The sequence below is a fragment of the Parus major genome, chromosome 4 (assembly GCF_001522545.3).
Source record: "Parus major isolate Abel chromosome 4, Parus_major1.1, whole genome shotgun sequence".
Lineage (NCBI taxonomy): Eukaryota > Metazoa > Chordata > Aves > Passeriformes > Paridae > Parus > Parus major.
The window spans coordinates 50899759-50924831 of NC_031771.1; the positions used below are offsets into that span (position 1 = coordinate 50899759).

Genomic DNA, 25073 nt, shown 5'->3' on the forward strand with positions numbered 1-25073 from the left:
ACTCAGAATTATATAAATACAAGCATTTTATTATTTCTGAGTTCAACAATATTGCTTAGAATTACAAAATACAGCGATGTCTGAAATACTGAATGTTTCATAAAAGCAGCAATCTTTCTCCCCTTCCCAGTCTTAAATGTCCAGAAAATTATTAAAATAAAAATATTTGCCACATTACATAAGTCATAGACCTAGAAAACATGACTGTCAAGTCTTAAACCAGGTAACTTAAACGTAAATGCAAATAGCAATTGGCAGATGAGCACAACATTATTCAGGGCACAAAAGTAATTCTCTGTGCTGTAGGTATTCCAGGATTCTTTTCTTTTTTTTTTTTTCCAGTCAGAAAACTCCAAACTATATTTAGCTAGAAATTTAGAAGGTAGACTGGCTTTCCAATGAACAAATTAGTGCCTCTCTCATTAGCAGAAGACCCACTCTGGTGACAAGTGATGAACACATCTTTACACGAATGACAAAATAAACCTGTAACAACATGGTGCAAATCCTTCATCGTGATGCATCTCCAAAGAAGTATCACAGATTTCCATATATGTGCTTAAATATACAAGTGCCAAACACTACAGTGAAATTTCAACTCTGAAACATACACTCGTATTTTGTCACAGTAGAAACTGTGTGTATTCACTTGGGTTGAATTTTGTTGTAATTCAACCATTTAACTATTTTTGGTCCCTGCGTGCAAAAAAGCCTACATGGAGCATCTTCCCCCTTACTCCCTTTCTTTGTTTTTCAAGGACAGTTTGATTTATTTTTTTTTAAGTGCATGACTTTTCAAGTAACTAGTCTACAAAAATCTATAACCAGTTTAATGTACCAGGAAGAAATTCCAAGGAAAAGCATTTTCACAATCAAAGGTAACATTCTGAACTATTTTTTAAAGACCATATAAAAAGAAATTGATAGTGTATGGATTCTCACATTTATATTAAACAAAAAATTCCCATTGTATTCAAAATTAGCTTCTCAGTATATGCAAACTGTCTCCCTTATTCAGAATATTATTCAGAATACATTAATTTAGCCTATAAAAATACAGTATGGACAAATTCTTTTTATATTCCCTGACATAAGAATTCACAATTTTGACACAAAAATTGTAAACTTTTATTACATTCAAAATACATTTCTTAAGTCTTTAGAATTTAAGTTTTGAGGTGTCGGCAGTCAGAGCTCTTGGTATACAGCAGAAGGACATTATTGCAGAGCCTTTACACACAAGTAGCTTTCTAAAGTTAAGATAAACTTACTCTTCCCATGTATTTTTGTTGCTACCAGGAGGAAAAGAAAGGCTTCCTGCTATGAAAAGTCTGTGTGAATGCATTACTCAGATGAACAATTCGGCCCTGACTCCCAGTGCTACTTCGCTCTACAATCACTCGTGGCATCTGAACAAGCTGAATGGGACTCTTTTCATCCTTTAACGCCTGAGTAAGGTTTAGTATCTAAAAAGAGTAAACACAGGTAAAAGCAGGTGAGATTAAAGTGCACAAATAAAACTGTGGCTAACAGGTTTAGTCACTCTTCAATCAATTCTGTAGAGGACTGTACTGCTGAATAAATTAGTTTCAAAATGTACCTATTGCAAACAGAAATACTTTACTTATTCGATAACATGAAAACATCCTACTGCTGTCTACCCTTCCATTCTTTTCCTGACTATTTCATGCAGCCCTCTCCAAATTTTCAGAAAATTCTAAGTGAAAAATCTAAGAGCGTTTTAAATTTAGCACATCTCTTGAAAGCGCTGCACCTTTAGTGAAAAAATACCTATAAGAAATCAACATGGTTTACCATAGAATGCACCAGCAGTTTAGCTACAAATTATTTTCCTAATAAGATATGAAGCCATATAATTGGCTCATACCAAACCCAGTGCTAAGACCCAAATTCAGCCCTCAGTTCCCAGGAGTCTGTTATCTCTCTTCCAAAACTTCAGTGCTCATGGACTGCCCCCATAACTTACTCCGTATTCAATGTTATCCTGCAGAAAACTGAGGCAAGTATTCAATTTAGCTCTAGTGGCACATTTGCATTATCCTTAATATCAAGTCTTTCTTCCCCTGCACAATGGCCCTTTCTTCCTTGTAAGACTGATCCTCTGCTTATTCTGCTCTTTCATGGCCCAAGAACCCCGACAAAGTATTTTGCATTATTTACTGCAATTTGGTTCTGCCAGCAACTCCACTTGACATTTACATTCTCAAAGTTCTAAGGCAATCCTTTGTAGATGTGTTACCCGTTGCTTAGACTCTACATTCTTGAGAGAATGGTTTCTTTTGGGTTTGAAACCCTTTCCAAATTTTTTTCCTACACTTCAAAAAAATAGGCTTCTAACTATGTTTGGTTTCTTACATTTAAAGACCTTGACTCTTCCATGCAAGATATGTTCCCCTAGAGTTTATCTAGATTCTTCATTTTCTAATTCTTAAATTCTCATTTTTAAGGATGTATTTAGAAGTTTTGGATATACTGGAAATTCATCCCAACTGAATGAATCCCTTAGCATATGATCTAGATAGCGAAGTCTTCCATAATGGCCTCGTAACATACTTTGGTTTTACACCAAAACTTTGTTTCAAATCGGTGCTAAAAGGCATTGTTTGCCAATGTATTTCCCATGGCATCCAAGGATTACTCATTATCTGTATTTCTCCCATGCCTGAAAACCTGACATTTCCCACAGTGAAACACACTCTTATACAGGTAGAGAGAGGTAAAAAAACCCTTGAAACTAACACAAATCTCTGCTAAAATCCTACTGAGGGACAGTGTGTGAAGAAAGGGTCCAGATGCAGCCTTTATAGTGGAAAACTAATTCTGACAACTTCAGCAACATCACTTCCAATTATATCAATCATGTTTTTCCTCAAGCATTTTGTTAAATAACTCATTCCTTGTAGCCAATTGTCACATCAGAAAAAAGCTACTTAATACAGTTTAGAACGCATGAGTACTTCAAGAACCCACATTCCAGGGACTATACAAACTTCTCAGAAGGATTATTTCAGAAACAACTCCTATAATTCAATTCAGTATATAAGGTTTTCTGTCTTTTAGCTACCACACAAAAGATGTTAACTGCGATTATACAGAGCTGCAGTCTTGTGCAAGGCACATCTTGATACAATAAATTCAACGGAGAAAACATTGAATTATGACACTCTAGGAATTATCTGGCTTAAAACTGTCCACGTTTAATTTATGAACACAAGGACTAAGTTCTAATAAATTTGGGGCAAATGGGACTATTAATTTGCCTAGTCCAATTGCCTTACACTTGCAGAAATCACTATTTTATGCCTACAATGAACTAAACTTGTTCTTAGCTAAAGCTTTTTCTCTAGTCTTTCATACCAGTCATAAATTGTAAAATAGGAGGAAGATGGAGAAGCCTCCTCCTCTCTTATTTTAGTGTTTAAAAAAACCCACAAAACAAAACAAGCCCAGCACTTAACTATTATCAAATTTCTAACCTGAAAATGGCTGGACTTTTTTGAAGTATGGTTTCAATATTTGATAGGGTGAAGGCATTTAATTACCTAATATTTCAATAATGAAGTCAACCCTCTAAAATAAAGTCACATTTGTTTTAATAGCAGAATGAAATTAGACATCAAATTTTCCACCCAAATTTATAACTCTTTTTGATTTTTAAAATACCTGCTAAGAATATACAGTTAAGTCCTCCTCATCTCCCACGAAAACAAAAAAACAAAATTAGAATAAAAGTAATTTCTGTAAAATTTTTTTTAAAAAATCAGCTTACGCTTTCTGCTGTTTCATCTATTCACAAATAAGAACTAACTCTAGAAAGAAATTTAGTCTTCTCAGATGAAAATATCTTCAAATGTCATTCAGTGTAGTAGGAGCTAGTTTTTGTAGCTCTAAAGAAAGCAGCTGAGGAGTGATGACAAATTAAGTACATAAAAATATAAAAAAAGCAGTCTTACCTGCCCCCTCATAACAGACATCTGGTTTTCAAAAGTAGCTTTGTCAAATCCTCTGTCAGTCTTTATTAAGAAAACAAACAGTTTATAGTAAATAACCCATTTATTTTTAGCTATATATTTAGCATGTAAATTCATCAATATCATAATATGTATATCCATATTTACCCACACAATAATAATTTTTGAAAGCTCCAAATAAGATGCCAGTATGAATCCCAAAAAGGTCTATTTATTGCATCAAGTTCACAGATGTGAAAATGAAGACTGTTCTACATCATAAAATAAAATACATCAATGGATACCTCTTTTGGGCATTGGTAAATACCAACAGGTGGTAGATACCAGACTTAATATTATCACACAATGTTACACTGCCCTTTCTTTCACGATGACTCTAGCAGAAAAATATTTCTTCCTTCAGATTTACAACTACTTAACTAACAAACCTACAGACATTTTGAACACAAATAAGTCAAAGATGCAAATATAGCAAAAATGTGTTTCACAATCTAGTTTTGACATTACAGCTGCATTTTCATTAAAAGTTTAAAATTTCCAGTTCTTTCAATCCTTAACTGGATTATTTCACTTGAACATCTGAAACAAATGCTTACAAAATGTTTTAGAGAAGGACACCCTTTACATGTCAATACTGTAGATGGTTTCAGTATCTTTAAAGTGAGTTTGACTTTCAATACGATCAAGATTTCAGCAACAGCTTAGCACAATATATGCATATAAAATTAAGTATGTGAAAGGTATGGAAGTACTTTAAGTTACATAAAATACATTATTTCCTCAGGCTGCTACAGTTTAAGTGTATACACACCACATAGGTATGCTAAATGCTGTTTTTACACAGATCTGCGCTGTAAGAGTAAACTAGCTTTAGCCAATTATGTGAAACTTGGATTTAGAATAGGTAATTTGTGTTTTCAGATGAGCAAACTACTATCAATTAACCACAGTGGTGACAGTTTCCTTATAATTACATAAAGCCTTTCTACCATGCCAATGTTAAAGGTAAAATAGCAGAGTATCTTTGCATTCAGAAGTTAGATGGTTATTCTTTTTACAAATGTTAACTGTCCCTTTACAAGTATCAGCTACTTCAGTAATAGTCAATTGAAGGAAGCACTTGATTCACCTTAAATAGCTCATAAAGGTCTTCACAAAGGTCCTGTACGAAGTTCATATCAGAAAGGCGAGGCAGAACTAGGTCTCTTGTCTCCTGAGAGAAAGGAACTTTTGCTTGAGGAAGCCAAGCCCAGTGAAAGGGATCTAATGAAAAACAGTGCACTCAGTGATAAACAAGCAAAAATGAAATCCTGAGTCAAGTACTGGACTACCTACTGCAAGTTCTCAGTAACATCCCTTTTTCCCAACATTGTTACCCCACACATTCCTGTCAACTAGTTACCACAGCAGCTTTACAACTGCTTAGCCATATTTTTTCAAACAGTGAAATATATTAAGCAATGAATATTTAGTTAAAACATTAAAAGGTATATAAATTAAACATTGTAAGCAACAGTCGAGGTCTTCCCCTAGTTTAGTAAGGCAGTTCCCTTTGGAGTAAAAAAATAGCTGCAATCAAATAGAAATCTTTCAGGTATTCTATTCATATGGAAGAATTAACAAAAAAGTTACTATTTTTAATATATTTTTAATTTCTTTTTAAAATGCCTTCTTCTAAGCATACTGAGAGAAAAGCATTCATAACTTTTCATGTAATTGCTATTAGACAGCTTTTATCAAATTATTTTGCGAAAGTAATTAATATTACCAGATGTTGAACAAGACACCAAACTATTAATTGCAGGAGCTGAGAAAAGTCACTAGCAGCAAGGGGTGCTAGGCATTAGCACCCCCTAAACTTCCTCACAATGCCCACATTCCTTTCAGTCTGACAGTCCAGCCAGTTTTCCATGTAGTTTACAGTCTGTTCAGTTCATAACTCATGTTTCCCTACAAGAATATTACGACAGAGCATGTAGAAGTCCTTACCAAAGTCAAGAAATAAACCATCAGTATCCACTGCCCTCCCCCTCAGCCACTGAAGCAAACATCATTAAAAGCTGCCTAGTTATCATGGACAGTTTGTCTCCAGCAAATCCATGCTGGCTGCCCCATCACCTTCCTGTTCTGAACAAAAGAGCTTCCAGGAAGATTCATTCCACAGTCTCCATGAAGACTGAAGCAACCTCTCACATTAATATACTCCTTCAAGAGTGACGAGAAAACTGCATTACAAACAGCATCAGCCAGCTCCTATGAACTTCTGTATGACCATTTTCCTTTAGCGCTCCCTTTCTTCTGCTTCTTCTGAAAAGCCCCTTCCCAGGGGCTCTACTTATGAGCTTTGAGATCCAAAAGAGAGCAAATCTTACAAGTGAAAACTGAGGCAAAGTCAGCATTGAGGAACTCTTTCTTATGCATTTATGTCTTGACTGCACTTTTCTTCAGTCCCACTCTCACTTCTAATTTACTCGACCATTTCTTGTTGCTCTTTATGTCCTCTGCCAGCTGTATTCCAGATGAGCTTTGACATTCCAAACTCCATTCTTGCACTTTTGGAAAATTTCTCTAATTTTTCAGGGAAGTGTACACATATTTCTTTTTTTTTTGTTTGCTTTAAATGTACTTAAATTTTGCATCCCAATTCAGCAAGGATTTCCCTGTTCATCCATGCTGGACCAACTTCCTAACTTGGGCAAATGCTGCTCTCTGGCTTTGAGGTGGTTATCCTCAATGACCAAGCAGATCTAAGGAGTAAGAGACTGCAATTTGTAAAAATTATGCCACAAGTTTACTTTTACAAAACTATCACACACCTGTCCATCTGCAAAAGAATTTCAAAGGATCATGCAAGTTTATTCTTCTTGATGCTGAAGTAAAGATGGTATAAAATAAACTATAATTGCTGTGTCTTTAGAACAGCTCCAGAAGTGACTGTAGCCAAGGGATATGTAGGACAGCACCTATTTAGTATCAAGATAGAGACTGCACGGAGGTCTGGGTGGAGCAATTAACCAGCCTTTTGACAGCGTAACTAGCCCACACTTAACTGCCAGAATTACCTGACTGGGTAATAACCCACAGAAGTCATTGAAAGCCCTGTTGGGCACACTTCCCTCCTAATAAGTAGTCAGAGATGTGGTCAAAAACAATCTCATTTTAACAGTAATAGTATTTTCAAGCAGATGGAAAATTGATTAACTAAATATTAACTTCTACAAAGTAAACTAAAGCTGAAAACCAGAAAAACCAACTTGCCTTCTTGTCCACCTACAACAGTACCCATCATTGTGAAATATAAATTTGGCCAACAGAGGGACAACTTGAAAAATTCTTGAAATTAAGTTATTTTCCACTATGTTTTTCAAAAAAACAAGTGTGAGAAACATGTTGCTAAATTCTTCCAGTTCCACCATTATCTACAGTACTATGTTTATGAATGTCCATGTATTAATACTGTTTAAAGGTAAAAAATATGAACAAGAATCAAATCACACATGTCATTGCAAAAACAGCATTTGTTGCTAACTTTTCAAAGAAGAGTACATTATTAAAAAGTCCAATATATAGCTATAGTGATGATTTCTTAGTTCCTTACTACAACACCACAAATAAAAATTACTTCTTAGGAAGTTACACTCCCATAGGAAAATGATTGAAGCATGCAGTACTTACATGCCCTCCATTCATCGGGATGCTTAAAAGGAAATGCTAAACCGTTGTCAATCGCAGCAATTTTAATAGACTCTTTAGTTATAGTCCATTGGCTATCCTACAGAAAGAATATTCAAGAAGTAAGTGATACCAACATGCTTACACAACCATCAAAACACATTAAAAACACTAAATATACTTTGTAGCTTCACTGGTTAAATTCAACTTAAACAGTATAAAGCATTATCCAAAAACACTCCACCACATATAATTTCTTATTCTACCACCATTAAAGAGAAGCCCTTCCCCAAATACAAGATAAGCAGAACACAAAGGAATGGAGAAATGTGCCTGAGTAACAGTGGACATTGTTGCTGTTATTATAGCCCAAGCTACTAGAGCAAAATACAGACCAATAAAAATAATTTCTAGAACTGTTCTACCTAATCTAACCAAAATAGCTTTTCCACTCATTTTGCCTACAATAATTTTTAATTAGCATATTTCTTAAGACCACGCACCAAGATTAAGGATATGCCCTTAATCTCCAGCAAGACCAAGTTACAAAAGTAAACAATTTAAAGAATATACGTTTCACAGTACAATTCTCTTACCTTATCTGACAGATCAAGTCCATCATCTTGTTTTTCGTACCTGATTAACCAGTTGTCATTACCTCTGTCTTTAAATAGGAAAATGCATGTCACAACACATCATTTATAAAGAAATTCTCATTTAGAGTGACATACAACAATATTGTAAACTGACAATTTTCCCATGGAGTTAGGCAAAACTGTTCAAAAAGGGTTTTTCCCATCACATATGGTTTAGTTTTACTGAAATGTACAGGCAACCAGTTCAGTGGAAAGACCAAATTTACCACGTGTTTTTCAGTATGTATTACTTCTTTAGATTCCCCAACTGGCTAAATATGCAGCAAAATATGAAGATAAGTCCAAAATAAATATCTTCATACATTTTATGCAGGAAGATTGGTTTTGGTGTGCATTTTTCCTTAGGAAAACACTATCAGACCCCAATGACTTAAAAATTTAAGCTTGTTTTAATGCTGATGAGGAAATGGAGAAGACCTCCAAAATTATAGATAATATGATCTTTGACTACATGGAGAAAACAGACTCTACGAAGATGGAGAAGGGGCAAAACTAAACAGAAGGGCAAGAAACTGAAAATGTCTGCACTGTTCAGTGAAACAAGTAAAGTAAACAGTGAAAGTAAAATTGAGAGATTAAACACTCTGAGAAGGTCTTTCAGACAGAGCATGACTGCACAGATTTGTAGGACCTTTTATCATTTAAGGTGCTCCGTTAAGTTTCATCATCATCAGATTTTCATGTCCAACTATGATTAGATATATTAGATGAAGGTAAAATCATCCATGTAATGAGGTTTTGTTTTGAGTATTTGCCTCACAATTTCAAGAATGTCAAAAAACACTAACTCTTTGGAAACACTGAGGCTTATTTGATAAAGCTGACAGATCATAGCAACAGCTAGCAAATATTATGTTCTTATGAAACTTTGTTCTAGTTTGTTTCCATAAAGAGAATTTGAGAAAAGGAAAATGAGTTAGATCTGGTTTGTCTGAAGAAAACTAAAGATGCCCACCTCTGTCAAAACAGCAAACTAAGTATTTTAAATATAAAACTGCCTTTGAATTCCTCAAAAAGTAATTCACCTACAATTCACCTTCATAAGCAACAGAAGAATCCCAGCTTCTGAGTGATAAAAACAAGAACGGAAAACTGACAGCTCCACATTGCAGTGGTACCTCAGAGCCCATACAATGAATATGAACTATTGTGAGCTGGTGTGAAACTGTGCTATTATCAGCTCCAGTTTAAAATAAAAGGAACTGTAGTCACAGCTTTTCTTATGAGTCCTGAAACCTCACCATCCTTTATCCTAATGGGGGAAACAGTTAATTGCCTACGCACAGAATTAAAGCACAATGAAAGCATTTATCCTTGACTTCTCACATTGCTTAAAAATAGTGAGTAACAATCGAAGAGTTGTTTGGACTGTTTTTGTACTGCAATATTTAAAGTATTAATACAAAGTAATTTTTTTTTAATTTAAAATGCATCTTTATGGCCTTCAATCATGAGAAAGCATCTGAAATGCATTAAAAGCCTTAAGCACCAATTTTCAGGCAGCATTGCTTTCTGCCTCACAAAAATAGATAAATACCAAGAGATACTAACAAATACCTGTATTTCTGATGACATAATCCAAAATAACCAATCTTTCAAACTGTGACTGAAATTCTTTCCTTGTGTTCTCAGGTAAAGGATCAGCTTCAAACTTCCTGAGCCAGTAGTCAGCTTCCTTATATCCTTCAACAAACAGCTGGAAGGAGCCAACCTGAAATATTAAGAAATTGCATTTGGAAAATGCACATGGGTAGGTCACACAAGTAATCTCAACATTAACAGAAAAATTCATTATATACTTTCAAAGTTCAGAGCATAGGAAGTATGACACTAAAAAAATTAAATTAAGTAATAAATAAATTTCTCTTTCATTCCTATACTCTTGAACAAGTTGAGAGTCAAATCATGTGAAGGTGGGGCTCTGATGGTAGTTTTTATGAAATATTTGTTTAAACCATCAGTGAGTTTATCAGGAATAAAACATAGCTAGGCAGGTCAGTGTAAATGAACAGTCAATATTACAAGAAATACATGGAACAGAGAGAAAGAAGTAACACCTATTCTTTTTCATTGGAAACACTTATTTCACAGTTCAGAGAACACTCACTAAAAATTACAAGATGTAAGAACAAAAAGTGACTGAAATACATTTCCCAAAAGAGTCCAAGAAAGAACATGAGAGTTAGCATAGGCTCCATACATCTGTGAAAGGTGCCCAAGATTGAAATGCAAGAACTTATATTTGAGACCTAAAATGCAGATAGATAAACACACAGCATGTGGAATAACTATGCTCATACAAGATTGCACAAGCAATGTCACAAGGAATCTAAACTGCTGGGAATGACACAAGTGGATTACCCAAACTGTACGCAACCTGCGTTTTAAAGGCTTAGGATTAGAACACTGTAGTGATAATCTGGGGACACAATAAGGCTCATTAGGCAAGAAAGATGTGAGGTTTTTAGTCAGTGTAGTCTGCATGTAAGACAAAGGGGAGGTAGGAAGAACACAACAGCAGGGTACCCAAAAGAATAAAAACAACAGAAGGCAAAAAAATTAGATAAATTGCAGGGAAAAAAACAGACTGACAATATCAAAATTTAACACTGAAAGGACAGGTAGTAAGCAATCAATAAATAGAGCAAAAGTGAGATATACAACTAATATGTTACTACTCCAGCAGAAAACTGGACTGTTAACTGAAACAAAACGGGAAAAGATTATTAAAATAGTTCAAAAGAAGGAATGATGTAAGAGTGGACACACGTTGCATGAAAACAGTTGTATCGAATTTCAGACAGTTTTCAACAAGCAGCAAGTTTTTCAACAAGCAGCAAGTTTTTATTCTATCTTTGAAGTTGCTTATAAATATCCTTTTTTAAAAGTTTTATGTAAGAATCAGGAAGTGCACAAATTACTTATTTTTGATCTTACCTTAGGAGGTAGTCCAATTCGATTAAATTTTTTAGCAACTTTTGGCACTTTCTCTAAAGCGTATTTTTTTCCTCTTGACTTTGCACGATCTATTGCACTGTAATTAAAGGTCTCGCTGACAAGCCAGACAACCTTAAAATATCAAAGTTAAACACAGCTCAGAATCTCTCATTATTTCAATTGTAAATTTACACTTAATGTTATGCTCTGTTACAAAAAAAAATTAAAAAAAGAAGCAAGCATTAGGCATTTTCAACAGATAAATTTTATATGAAAAGGTTGTAATTCTCTATTTTACATATCCTAAACAAAGATGGAAATTTTATATGCTGATTTTTGCAACTTGTATCTCATCAAAACATAGGCACAGAAGGTATCAGAAAATGCTAGAAACTGGTTTCAAAGAAGAGATTCAATTCAGATCTCAAAACTATAAATTAAATCAATTAAATCACAGTCACTTTTTCTACATTAAATCACTGTGCCTTTGTACTTGGAATAGTTTACAAATGACTCGTAAATAACACAATATACAAGGCTATCTACACAACCACAGTTCAGAGACTGACAAATATATTGGATTTTTTTTTTTTTTAATTCCGTAATTTATGTGTTTTACCTTAGTTTTAGGTACAACTCCAAGCCCCAGTTTCTCATCCACAAGATAGGCACCAGCTTCAGAGAGATATCCCTGATTTGTAACAAGGCAGCCTCTGCCAAAGCAGCAAGGACAACAAACTTTGTGAAAATATTTGGTCCATTTTGGATTTAGATGTCCATAAGGCTCTTCGGATTTTGGTTTGAACACTCCTATAATTTTCTAAGATAAATAATATAAAATTAAAATATGAGCACTTTGAGCTGAAAAATGTTAAAATTAGTTTAAAAATCAGTTATTTGAAAATACTGGTTAAATCTTACCCACTGTGTTTTAGAGTTGCTCTTTTTAAATGAAATAATAAAACTAAAAAAATTGAATTCCAAATAAATTTATTGTGAAGTGTTTCTTTATGATTAGTACAAAGACAAAATAAGCTCTTCATAAGAGAAAATCCAAACCAACATTTACTTTTTAAGAAAATTTAATCAAAATTCAAAAGCACTGCATTTTAAAACATATATATATTTATCTTTAAAAAAAATTTTCAGTCCACCAACAACTCACTGACCACCTCTTTCAGAGATGTAATGGCTCCAGGAAAGTGACATACATATATAACACTAAAAATCAACTGATTTATTTTCTTTTAAATCTATTCTTCTTACTACCCGGAGTTTGAATGGATAAAAATGACCATCAGCCATTATTTACATTAGAGACACATAGTAAATATTAAAATCAGTCAGAGCTCTGTGTCTAGTTTTGAACACTATACTTCAAGAAATCTGTTAACAAATTGGAGAAAGCTGAAAAAAAAATTAAAATAAGCACATAATATGTGAATAATGAAAGACAGTAAGGACAGTGAATGATTAAGCTAAGAGACAACTGAGGCACAATAAACTGGAATAAAATGGAATAGGTTGCTATAGAAAAAAAAAAGGAACAACACATTTACTGTTAACAAGCCCAAAAATGACAGGCTCAAAATCCAGCAGATAAGCTGCAAAAAAGAGATCCTTTAGAAACTTAAGTGCAGCTCAAGACTGGAACAACCAGCCACGTTCTACAAGTCTCCAGAACAGGGTGCAACTAACAATAGACATTCCTCGAGAATCAGGTTAAAACAATACTGCTCCACAGCACAAGCATTAAATTGGCAATTTCTCAAGGTGTCTTCTACACAGGGTTCTATATTTGTTAATCTCAAACCACAGGGTTATTACCACATTAAAATATATAACCTTTCAATTGTTTGTGATAAACTGTTTAAAGTTCACATAATGACTCTTCTGTAGCTCAAGCAGAATGCTATAAAGATGCTGCATCTTCATCCCTTCTGACTGGACAATGGCAAGTAAATCAAATTCTTCCTGATAAATACTTAAGGACAACTGTTTAAGAAGCATTTTCATATATTACTACCTTACTACACCCTTATGAAAAAAGTGAGTATCTCAATAAGCTAAACACTGCCTATTATTGCACCAACACTCAAAGCTGATTCACACTCAGGTCATGAACATATTTGCTGGCAGTCAGAAACCAGCAGTATTCTTCAGTAGCTGCTGATTCAGCTGGATTAGGGAGTGGATCTCACCAGCTGTTTTACCTTCTAGAGATTTTTCAACCAATTTTTCCAAGACAATCGTGCTTTGTTCAAGATTGCCCAAGATTAAGTAACTATAGAAAACTTAATTCATTCTGTTTGTAAACAGACAGACAAAACACCAGGCATTAGTAGCATCATCTGTCTCATCCATCTATTTTGATTAATTCCCATTAACTACAAGGAAAACTAAGTTACAAAATACCATTATTTGCACTCATACTATAAAATTAGTGTCCTATCAACAGAGTCAGGAAGCAAATTGACAAGAGTTCTCCTGCGTTTGGCAGGCTGTTATCTGTAATTCTAAGGTTCATTCAAAACCTTGAACACAACTGCACAGACAAAATTCAACTCAGACCTACACAAATGCAATAAATAGCCTATGAAATGGGAAGGGTCAGCATGTTTTTTGAATACTTCACTATTCATTATTATTTTAAAATCACAGCATTTGGTATATTACTTTAGTCAAAATCCTATTGTTAAGTTCAGTATTATTGAAAAGTTATTTAATTTTTTCCTATTGAATCCCATTTATCTACCTGCTTAAAACAAAGCTAGCAGCTTTGCATTTCTTGGAATCGTTGCCAAATGCCAAACCTTTAATTATCTCTTCTGAATCACTCTCTGGCTAACACTTCCTAGTAAGTACCTATTTAAAAAAGGAGCTTAGCTCGTTCTATTACTGTACTGTGCTATACAGCCAAATCTAGATATGGTTTTCAAGGTTTTGCTGAAGTTAGAACCTTGCTACACTTTGCGGAGCCACTGCTGTTGAGGACCAGAGTAGAACCAAAAGGTTCAATCTATAGAAGAAGCTACCAAGGCCAGTCTTAATTTTTCCAGTCTTATACACTGACTCCATTAACACTAGCAATTAGTTGAAACTGTCAGGAACACGCTGCAGAACAATTTGTAACAGACACAATGTCTTTTATTTATTGCTTACACAATGAACAAATGCAGAAATATTCAAGCCTTCTGTAATAGTGCTGTTTAAGTAGTGAACTCCATTTCAGTATGCAACTATATAACTTTTGCCAGTAAATGCAAAAAGCTAATTTTAATTATGCAATTTGAAGTTTATCTTTCTGATACAACCAAATCAGCACATAGGGTGACCTAATGGAAACAGCTTATTTTATCTGTAATTTGGTATTCATTTTGGGCAAACACTTCAGAATGTTACCAGTAAAAAGGCCTAGCACATCTTTAATGAGCTCCTTCCCAGCATAAGAAAGAGATTACTCAAGAGGAATAGAAGAAAGCAGGTGACAAAACCGGTCTGAAGTAGAATGATGCAATACTCAAACAGGATCTGAAATCCATTCTACACATGAAAGTTGCACTATTGACAAAATGAAGTTTTATCAAACCTTTAACATGGATAGCAAACATAGATAAGCTCTAGAACAAAAGCAAAGAATAAAAGCAGAATTTAAAGTCTGCTAAGCATTCAGTATGATTCTCACAGTCCCATATCCCAAATACTTTCCTATTTTGCAATGAATCTTTTATGAACCATGTAACATAAACAGTCTTCTCAATCTTTGTTTCTCCTAAATACTTAGATTCAAACCTATGACCTGCATAAGGGAGGAGGGCAAGTCACTACTAGAAACTTAACTAGGAACAAAAACAACACAGCAAAATAAAAGTAAAACCAATAAGAAAATCACCACATAAGAAACAAGGAATAATATGTCCCAGCCAAAATACTATGGTTATGTTTATATTAAAATGATGCATAAATACTCTCTCACCATCGCCAGGGCTCAATGAGTACCTCAGGCATTTGCTAGTGACCAAAACCCAGCAAAATCAATCTAGATAAGCTTCAGACAAGACAGATATGCACATATGGTATGATTTCTTTTCCCTAGTGGTTTCTCTACTAATTTTCTGAGAATAAAAAAATCTTGATTACACAGCATTAAGAAAAATTCCAAAAATTTGATCAATTGTAAAGCATTTTTAGCATGACACTCTAGAATATTCTTCAGATACATCATGCACAGGAATTTTGAAAAACTATTTATTAAAACCAGTATTTGACTGCTTACTTTTTTTTTTCCTACTGCGCACTAAATAAGATATAAACCCACGTGAAAATACTACTTTTAAAACAGCATAAGATTTGAATATGTGTATATAAGCACACAACCAGAAAATCTACAAAGAGCTAAGCTACTAAAAAAGAGCAACCTGAAGCTGGAGCTTTAGAGTTTTTATAATCACAGCACTGCATGTGACACCAAGAATCCCACAAAACCATTACAGAAAGATTTTATTTCCTTCAGGTTTCAAAAGGAGAGAGAGACCCTCCTTTTTATTTTCTCCACCAGAATGAAGAGGATCATTACTAACAAATATACCTGGAACACAGGCATATGAACTGCAGTTTTCAGAAGATTTTGAAGGGGTGGTTCTGCCACTTTCCATAAAAATAAAATGATAGATTGACACATTTATTTATACTAAAGTCAGGTAACTACTCTAAAACAAAACAAAAAAAACCCACTTAATAAGGCATAAAAGCTATCACCAGAGATTTGCCATTAAAACAAACTAAACTATGAAGTTTAACTGGTAAAACAGGGATATATTTTCTAATGACCTATTGTATGATGAAAAGCTAAACAAAAACCATACTACCTCCTAGATGAAAGGGAAATTACCGTTATGGGAATGACAAAAATCTTGAACATGCTCTCAGAACCTAGGCATTCAAAGTGTTCCAACTTCCATTTCCAGCACAACTGGTATCTTCAGAATTAATGAATATCTGCATCTATCTAAGAGTTAAAAACTGCTGATTGAGCTTAAAATAAAATCAGATGTAACAAATTAACAAAAGTTGAGCAGTTGGAGGTCTTATTTGGTGAAATGGGTCAGTAGCAAAGTATTTCTAATTTAAAGAAAACAAGGTGAAAGTATGTCTGAGACATCATTTCCTCTTACTAAATAATGCTAAACACGTTACTTTTCAAGAGAGATTCAGGTAACTACTACTTCTCTGTCTCAAAGTAACACTGTTCAAGGTACCATTTACCAACTACAGAAGGGAAAACCAAATCTTGCAGAGGGGAAACCAAATCTTCCAGCTAAGTTTCAGCAGACCAGTACAAGTTAAAAGGTAGATTTGATAATATCACTCTTCTCGCCCATCTACCAATCGTACATGAGAAAGGAGACATGACCTGAATAAAAGGCTATCTAAGAAGAAAAGAGAGAAAAATATAGGAGGGTTTAGCTAAAGAAACTTTAACCATATTGCAATGATGCTCAGTTAAGCAAAAATCAATTAAAACACACAAAGAACAAAATTCTGCAAAAGGGAATTCCTGGGTTGTCTTCATATGTTAGAGGCCCTTTTATTCTCTGAATATTTTTTTGGTGCAGATCATTAAAAAAGAAATAAAACTGCAGCAGAAATAATAGTTATTTTGCTTTATCTTATGCAGCAAGACATAATTAGAAATCTAAGTATTACTTGCATTGATTTTTCCAAAATAAATTTTGGCATACAATAAATTCTTTAATAACTTATTTAAATTAATTTGAATATAGATAGAATTTTTAAATTTCCATTTTCAACTTGCTGCTGATGGTGTATCTGACTTTACAGTAACATGCTCACCCCTTTTGGATCCTTAGCAAAGTAACTCCCACTGGATCCTTGAGAGATTCTTTCTGGAAAAACTCCACACTCTATAGCTTGTTCTGTTCTCAGAATAATTTCTGCAAATTCTGGATCATCTAAAAATATATTCATATCTGCAGTATGTCCCGTATGCCCTGAAAAACAAGAAAACAACCAGTCTTAAATTAAGCATAAGCAAACACACTGATAAGCCAACAGCCTTCCTTGCTGACACCCATCCAACAGCAGGCTGAAAATCTGGTCCATTTAATCAGTGCAAGTTTTCCCACTGATTTATCCATGTCTAATCAACTTTTTGATTCAAGTAAATCAGCCAAATCTGCAACAACAAATTTGAGACTGCCACCGCTAAGCGTTTACAATTTTCAAGGATTTCGCTTTTAACTATTTATTTACAAAACAAATCTAAGGAAATAAAAAAGTTTGAAGTCACAGCTGTAAAAAATGCTTGAAAGATTTTACCTATTATTTTTGTGTCCTGCCCATTACCCACTACTAGATTAGTATTGTACCATTCATTTAAGAGCTTGGCTAATATGTTTATTATCAACTAAAACACAAGGAAGTTAATCCACTGAATAACCTGCTACATGTAGCACTCGCAAGTGGCACCAACACAGCAGTGAGGTACCAGCACCATTCCAGACTTAAAACGACTTGCAGCATTTCCTTACCTACGGACCAGAAGATGAGGTCTTTGCAGACATGTGCAACTCTAGGATTCTATGCAAATATTTAGAAAGACAAGTAGAAAGGAAGGTGCCAAAATACTACTGAACTTTCAAGTTTTCAAATATTTCTTCACAAGTTCTGATACTTTTGATACCTTCTTTTAAGGCTAGAGTTGTTACCCATGTTCACTGGGTATATTCTAATGGGCCTGTGCATTAGGGCTCATTTCTGCATTAACAAACAGCTAAATTATTCTAAATTAAACATTTACAGATTAAGCTGCTTTGTTGCCATTTCAGCAATTGAAGACATTTAACATACATCCTTCTGGAATGACAGAATCCATTCAAAAAAGATACTTCTTAACAGTTTGTGAAGAGTAAAATTTATATAAATAAATAAATAAACAAACCACATATTATTTTGTAGCACGGGACAGTTTTTGAAGATTTTTAGAACACTTGCTTGCATGTACCACTTCAAATAGTAGCAGGGACTCCAAACAAAAATAGTGAAAAAACATTAAAAAATAGGAAAATCTTAGTATAAGTTGGCAACAAAGAAGAGAAACCCTAAAGCTAATAGTAGATCATTCTTAAGTATCAACAGCTACAGCCCATTGGAACAGATGCTGTTATAGCTATTTGGCCAATATTGCTGTGCTAAACTACACTTTAAGACTTTTGAGTATGACAACAAGAGGGAGGGAAGAGGTTCAAAGGTCTTCCTGCCACAAAGTACTTCAGTGAGTTAGGGAAATAAACCAAAAGACCCACAATAAACTTATTTTTATGGAAAAGTCACTTTAAATCAGTGGTTCTTATTTCACAGTCAAGCCTCAAATATCTCCACACATCTACATTACATCACACAACTGAGCTCCAACTACAACGTATTTTTGTCAGTGAAAGCAAAATCAGGGTTGTGCACTGTACTGTTACCAAATGAAGTGCAACATCCATGCTAAGTCATCCTGCACAGTTATTTTCCAGATGAAGAAAACCTCCAGATGAACTTTGTATCACATGGATTGCAGCTGACTATGTGGAAGACTCAGAGGTCAGTTTTTAATTTCTGTACATTTATTCTAGAATCTAGAACCATTAAGTAGTCTCACTGTGTGAGGAAATTCTTCAACCATGTCTTTTCTAACATAAAAGATAACTTCAGAAATAATAAATTAAAACCAAAATAAAAAACCCATTACACTGCATGCTGAAAGAAGATGTAAATAATTTCTGAAACTCATTATTTGCTCAGAATTGCTACTGTGCTGCTAGTAAACATGTTACAACAGTGATGTGACTGTACAAAAACATTTAGGCTGACAAAGAAACTAGCAGTTTTAAGGAGTTTATCAACATTCTCCTTAAGAAAATAAGCTGTATTAACTGAAGATAGTACTTGCTGAGTGTGGAAGAGTTTCGGTTTGGGGTTTTTTTGAGTTAGTTTATTTTTTTAAAATTATTTTAATCATTTTTTCCACTGAGAAAGCATGTTATGTCACAACTTATTCCCAGTACAGTCTCCAAACTTACAATTACAACTAATTAAGGTTTCTCTTGCAATTACTCTTGAAAATTACTCTTCTCATTAAACTTCCACTAAGGAGACAGGGCTCACACACACACAGTTCAACGACCAAGCCTTTTTCACATCAATTTGGATAAGGCCCAAGTTTGTGAAGCTGCTATACTGGAATGATGAAGACTTGCCAAAGAAGATACAAATACTCTCATCCATGTATGCACCTCAAAGCTGTTCTTGCATCAAGTTAGCACGCCACAACCTAAGCTAAACTAATACACTTTGCAGTGCAACATGTATGAATTCCTTGAGCACTAAGCTAGATTTATACTTTTTAAACATTATCATCATTAAAGGTAGTCCCTATAACCATCTTCTCCATTAAAGAAACACTTTGTGTTGCAATAGCATACATAATTAACATCTGGTGCATGTTGGTTCCACCTGACATGTGAAACAATCCTGCACCTTCAAGGGTTACACACACAGAAAAGGTAAGAACACGGAAACAGAGGATGAGATGCTGTAATTAATACCAGTTCCTGAGATTTCTTACACACTTTTGGGGTAGATTCCATCCTGCATTCATCATCCTAATTGCTTCAGTGGAGCAAGATCCATAGCTCTAGCCTCCACTCTGAAGCATCAACTTATTTTTTAAAGTTTCTTGAAAAATTTTACTAGAAGTACTATCTCCTTAACAGATTGTCAGTCTTGTAGGAAAAAGATAGGAAAACTCTAATTTTAATGGCATGTTTACATTACAGGTATGGACTACACTTCAGACCAGCGCTTAAAAGTTGAGGTTTTTCTCTCTTTATGGCCAAAGGAGTAAAAGTTCTCTGTAGTTACTAAAACAGAATTATTAGCACAACTTATTTTGTTAAATTTGATGGTGGGGGTTTGTTTGGATTTTTTAAAGTACCCTATTGTTGCAAAATAAACAGCATTGCCAGTGTCTGGCAAGAAACCCTACAGTATAATTACACCAGCAAAAGCAAAGAAGTGATAGAACTCCACACATTTCTGTCAGCAAACCCATCCTAGATGTATACTTGCACAGAAACTTACACATAATCAGAAAGCTTGAATGTCTAAAGAAAAGAAAGTAAGCAATAAATATAATTTATAATTTTCCCAGTATATTTAGATTAGATAGTGGGCACGCTTGTGTCTCTTTTCAAATTGATAACTAAGTTCTTGCATTTCTGGACTTCTATATTGTATTTCTCTCTTCAAGAACTGATTCGAAAATATGAAACGAGGATGAATTCTTATGAAAACCAAAAACATGACAGCAGAGCTCACATTTAAAGCATGTGATGGTACAAAGTGAGCATATGAGTAAAACAAATAACAAATACAGACTGATTTTTTCTCAAGATAAAACGATGGGGATCACAAAAATAGTTAGTGGGATAGGCAAGTCAAACTGAAAATCTGGCACTTCTCCAAGTGTTCAAGAAGCAGCAGCCAGTACCACAAAAACATGCAAAGCCACAAGTTTCAAACAACATGACAGAGACAAAGCAAGGCCCAACAGAGCAGCAGACATAGAGGGGGGAGAAGTGACAGTGGAGACACTCATAAAGATGTACAGGAGTTCGACCAGCCCTGCACACAGGGACAAAGTAGTCGAAGTTCTATCCGTCTGCAGCATCTTCCTTTCATTATCTGTCAGCGAGCCCATACGTCGACAGAGGACAACACACCTCTGCCCCTCACCGATGTTGTACCATCGGACACGGCACATCGAGCGCACTTCAGTCCCGACAGGTATTTTTGCAGCCTCGCTGGGAGGACAGAGCAAGGCAAGGGCTGTCTCTGCCCCCAGGCCCGCGGCCCGACCCTCGCTGCCGCCCCGGCCGCTCCCCGGGCCGTACCTGCGGCGGCGCGGCGCTCCTTGTCCCAGGCGGTGCCCGCTCGCCGCCCGCGGGCGCTGCCCGACGCCCGCAGGAGAGGTTCGTCCTCTCCGTCCCCTTCGGGTCCCGAGTCCTCCGAGTCCTCCACCTCCTCCAGCCCCGGCTCCCCACACTGTCGCACGGCTCCGCCGGGGGCGGCTCTCGCACTCTGCGGCCCCCGCCGGGGCAAGTCTGCCTGAGGCGGCGACGGCAGCGGCTCCACGAGGAGCAGCAGCCGCTCGTCGGGCTCCTCCGCGCCCGGCTCTGCCATGGGCGGCCGGGGCCGGGGCCGAGCGCGGCGGGGGGAGGTGGCGGCGCGGCCGGGCGGGCTCGGGGCGCTCCCGCCGCTCCGGCTCCGGCTCCACCGCCCCGCGCGTGCGCGCGCCCCGCGCCCGCCCCGCCACCTGCCTTAAAGGGGCCGCGGCTGCGCCAGCAGCTCCGAGGGCTGCTCCGGGCCAGAGAGCGGGCGGCAGCTTTCAGCGCTGAACGTTTACAAAAACGGCCCTGAAACCCGGCTTAGTTCTACGTCTGGAACAGGCTCTTCCTCCCTAAACTTTGCACACTGTTCTATACCATCACTGTAACCCCCAAGGTGAAGCCTAAGAACAGTATAAGAGAAAACAATATTAATAGATTGCCATTATTTCCATGTTCCCCCACTATTCATGGGTTAATAACTGGAAGAAAGAGAATACAACTATAGCCCCAACATTCTGCGTCAGATTTCAGCCTGGATGCGTTCTCCCAATCCTATCTATAGAAGAGGGGTTTTCCTCAAGTTTTGGTGAAATATGGGAGAAAGACACATACATGAAATACTTGCATGGAATTGGGATTATGGGTTACACTGGGAGCAAATCAGTTCCCAGCTAAAAATGGTAATTGTATATATTTCATTATCCTCATAGTTAAGTGTCACTAAAGGACACAGAATGATTCACTCAAATATGTCTCAGTGGTATGACAGGAAAAGTAACTTTATTTTCTGACTCCAGTATTTATAGATTCTCGACTATGACCAGGGATTGGATAATTAAATTACCACCTTCCCAATCACACTGGTCATGCAAAATGTCCATCAAAGGACATTTCTAGAAGGAATGTGTAAACAACTTACATTTATAGTTACTTTCCTGGGAAAGGAAACTTTGAAAACTATGAAAACAAGATCAGAAGGCTTAGTTTTCAGGGTGACAGTTAAGAGTGTGGTGTAAGATTTTAACATGCATAATCTGGATTAAAGGAAAAAAAAATCACTTTTCTTGGTTACTGACAAAATACAACCTTACTGAAATGCTGGACTTCTGTTTGTTCTTTCTTGGGTTGCCTGTCAGCCAGTGGACTTTGGAATTAAGCTGAGTGTCATTCACTTATGTAACTACTAATATCTGTAATATTTGATAAAATTTATTCACACTTGCATATCTGTTCCTATTCCTTTCTATTAAAAGTGAACTCAGTGAACTGTGAATGAATAGCCACTGGATGCCTAGTAAACACATAGATGAAGGTTACAACTAGATGTAATTTTCTGTACAGAAAATTATATGGACATTAATTTCTGTGCAAAGCAAACAAAAAGATAAGACTAAAAGAGAGAAGTCTGACATTTTTCCCAGCAGAGTTAAGTAATAGTGCACCTCCCTTTAGTTACAAGTGAGTTTTGGCTGTTGCAATAATGTTCCATTGAACAATCAATTCACAAGCTTCTAAAAAGATAGTATTTTCTTTTGAAAAAAATAAACAAGAAATAACTCATTAGTTATTTCATAGAAAAGCCTGGGTTGAAAGGGACCTTAAAGATCATCTATTTCCAACTCCCCTGCTGTGGACAAAGATACCTTCCACTAAACCAGGTTGTTCAGACCTCTACTGAACCTGGCCTTATACACTTGCAGAGATATGGCATTCACAACTTCTGTGGGCACTCTGTTCCAGTGTTTCACCAGCCTCACACAAAAAAAAAAACACCTTATTTTTTTCTGGTTTCTGATTTCATCTACACATATTACTGTATTTCTAATTGCAGTTAACTGGTAGTTTTCATTTTCTGCTTCAATAAGAATACTGTAACTTACAGGTCTTGATCTAACAACGCCTTTACTTTGCATCACTCTTCAGTAGCACAGAGTTCAAACACCACGAGAGTGCATAATTAAAAAAAATACACACTATCATCATAGTAATTAACAAACCATTAATTTTAATTCCAAATAGCTAATACTCTTCAATTAGCCACCTGGATTAAAATTACTAAGAATTACATCACGTAAATAAGATGGGTCATTTTCCTCGTGCTTTTGTCCCTATCCTTCTAACCAACAGAGCAGACTTTGTCATCTGCTTATATGTATTTGAGCACTGTGTCGGAACACTGGAGTGGAAGAAACAGAAGTTAAAAAGAGGATTACACGAACAATCGTGCGCTTCTCGCTTTAGGTGAGCGCCCTCTTGTGATACAGACCAGGAGCAGCACGACACATCCAGCAACGCAAATGACTGCGGGCACCTCGAAGGGGGAAGAGTTTACCTTTGAGAGGAATGATGGATTTGTCTTTACAAACAAGCCGTGGGTCCGCTGATAAGATGCAGCTATCAGTGAGAGACAACAGAAACAATGAGATGGATTCCAGTAGAAGATCAAAGAGGCACTGAAAGAACACTATGAATTCCATAAAAGTTAAGAAGGGATTATGCATTGGGGGTAGGGGGAAGGTATGGCAGGTACCAGGCGTTCCGGGAAGCCTGTACCTCTCAAGTACCTCAGCCTATGGGGAAAGGGAGAAGGGACAAGCGGCCGGGAATTAGGATAAAAAGGAGGCTGCGCCCTCCAAAAATTTGAGAGACCCCAGGGGAATGCCCCATGGCCTCTCCCTTTATTCGAATAAAGAAAAAGGACTCCTCTGTCTCCTTTTTGGACATAAACCTCTAGTGTTTGTGGATTAATTTTCCTGACACCTTGTAGAGCTCTTTTCTGCTCAAAGGGCTAAGAAACCGTGTTAATTATGGTATGAGCCAACAATTCAAACAGATGTGTAAGATTACTCTGTCAAAACGCCCAAAAGATCCTAATCAGGCTAACTAAACTTACAGAAGCGGGACGGTCACTACGTACACTTCACACGCCAATTAGCCGTCTGAGCTTAAAACTGTAAAACAGAAGAATCAGATAAGATTTCATAAACAGATTCAGTTGACCAGGTACAGGCGGGTTATAATTAAACATTGGAACAAACACACCGCGTACTTGACGGGCCTCTTCAATTTTTCACACTCCCTACTAGTTATTTCAAGGAGGCGAATGGGAACCTGCCAGTCCCCGTGGGGGGAAAGGACAGCGACGGCGGCCGGGCGCCCGTGCTACAGGGAAGCGTCCACCTGCTGAGGCTTTACTGGTAGGTCTTAGTAAAGGTACAAAGTTTGGCCCAGATCTCCTGCTTGTGTAACTCTGATTCCCCAAGATGTGAAAGAAAAAGAAAAAACTTAGGTCTCGCTGGGTAACGTCTTTGTCCCCGCGATGCAGTTTTGGGCTACGCCCCCAGCCCTAGCAGGCTGCTGCTATTCCCTGAGGATCGCCCCACACGCACCTGTGCCCACAGACACGTGCGAGAAGCAAAGAACGCCCTCGTCCTGGCGGGAACAGCGGGGAGGTACGCGCTGTTCTCAACAGCCTAATGCTAAACTCTGCGGGGCAGGGAACACCAGCCCACCAACAGGCTCTTCCCAACCCAGCACTCTGGGCTCTGGCGAGCTGCCTCTCACAGCGGGACGCAGCCTGCGACAGACCCCAAGCTCGGGCCCGCTCCCCTGCTGCCCAGCACCTGCACCGGGGGCGGCCC

General features: G+C 36.7%; 1 protein-coding gene across 1 annotated transcript; it reads right to left on the reverse strand.

The window, feature by feature from the left end:
• Positions 1-8: 8 nt before the first annotated feature.
• PI4K2B (phosphatidylinositol 4-kinase type 2 beta) lies at positions 9-21549 on the reverse strand. The gene is made up of 10 exons (XM_015624111.3): positions 21217-21549; positions 17111-17268; positions 11877-12077; positions 11258-11389; positions 9878-10031; positions 8261-8328; positions 7668-7764; positions 5122-5255; positions 3975-4034; positions 9-1466 (listed from the first exon to the last, which is right to left on the reverse strand). Exons 1-10 carry the CDS (start codon positions 21503-21505, stop codon positions 1293-1295), a joined length of 1467 nt encoding a protein of 488 aa, XP_015479597.1. The 5' UTR covers positions 21506-21549; the 3' UTR covers positions 9-1292.
• Between the last annotated feature and the right edge of the window lie 3524 nt (positions 21550-25073).

Coding starts and splice junctions, on each gene's coding strand:
- PI4K2B (XM_015624111.3), bottom strand. CDS start 21,505: ATGGCAGAGCCGGGCGCGGAGGAGCCCGACGAGCGGCTGCTGCTCCTC. Junction 12,078..17,110: donor TTGCTAAGGATCCAAAAGGG/GTGAGCATGTTA, acceptor TATTTATCTTAG/AAAATTATAGGAGTGTTCAA. Junction 8,329..9,877: donor TTATGTCATCAGAAATACAG/GTATTTGTTAGT, acceptor TCCTATTTAAAG/ACAGAGGTAATGACAACTGG.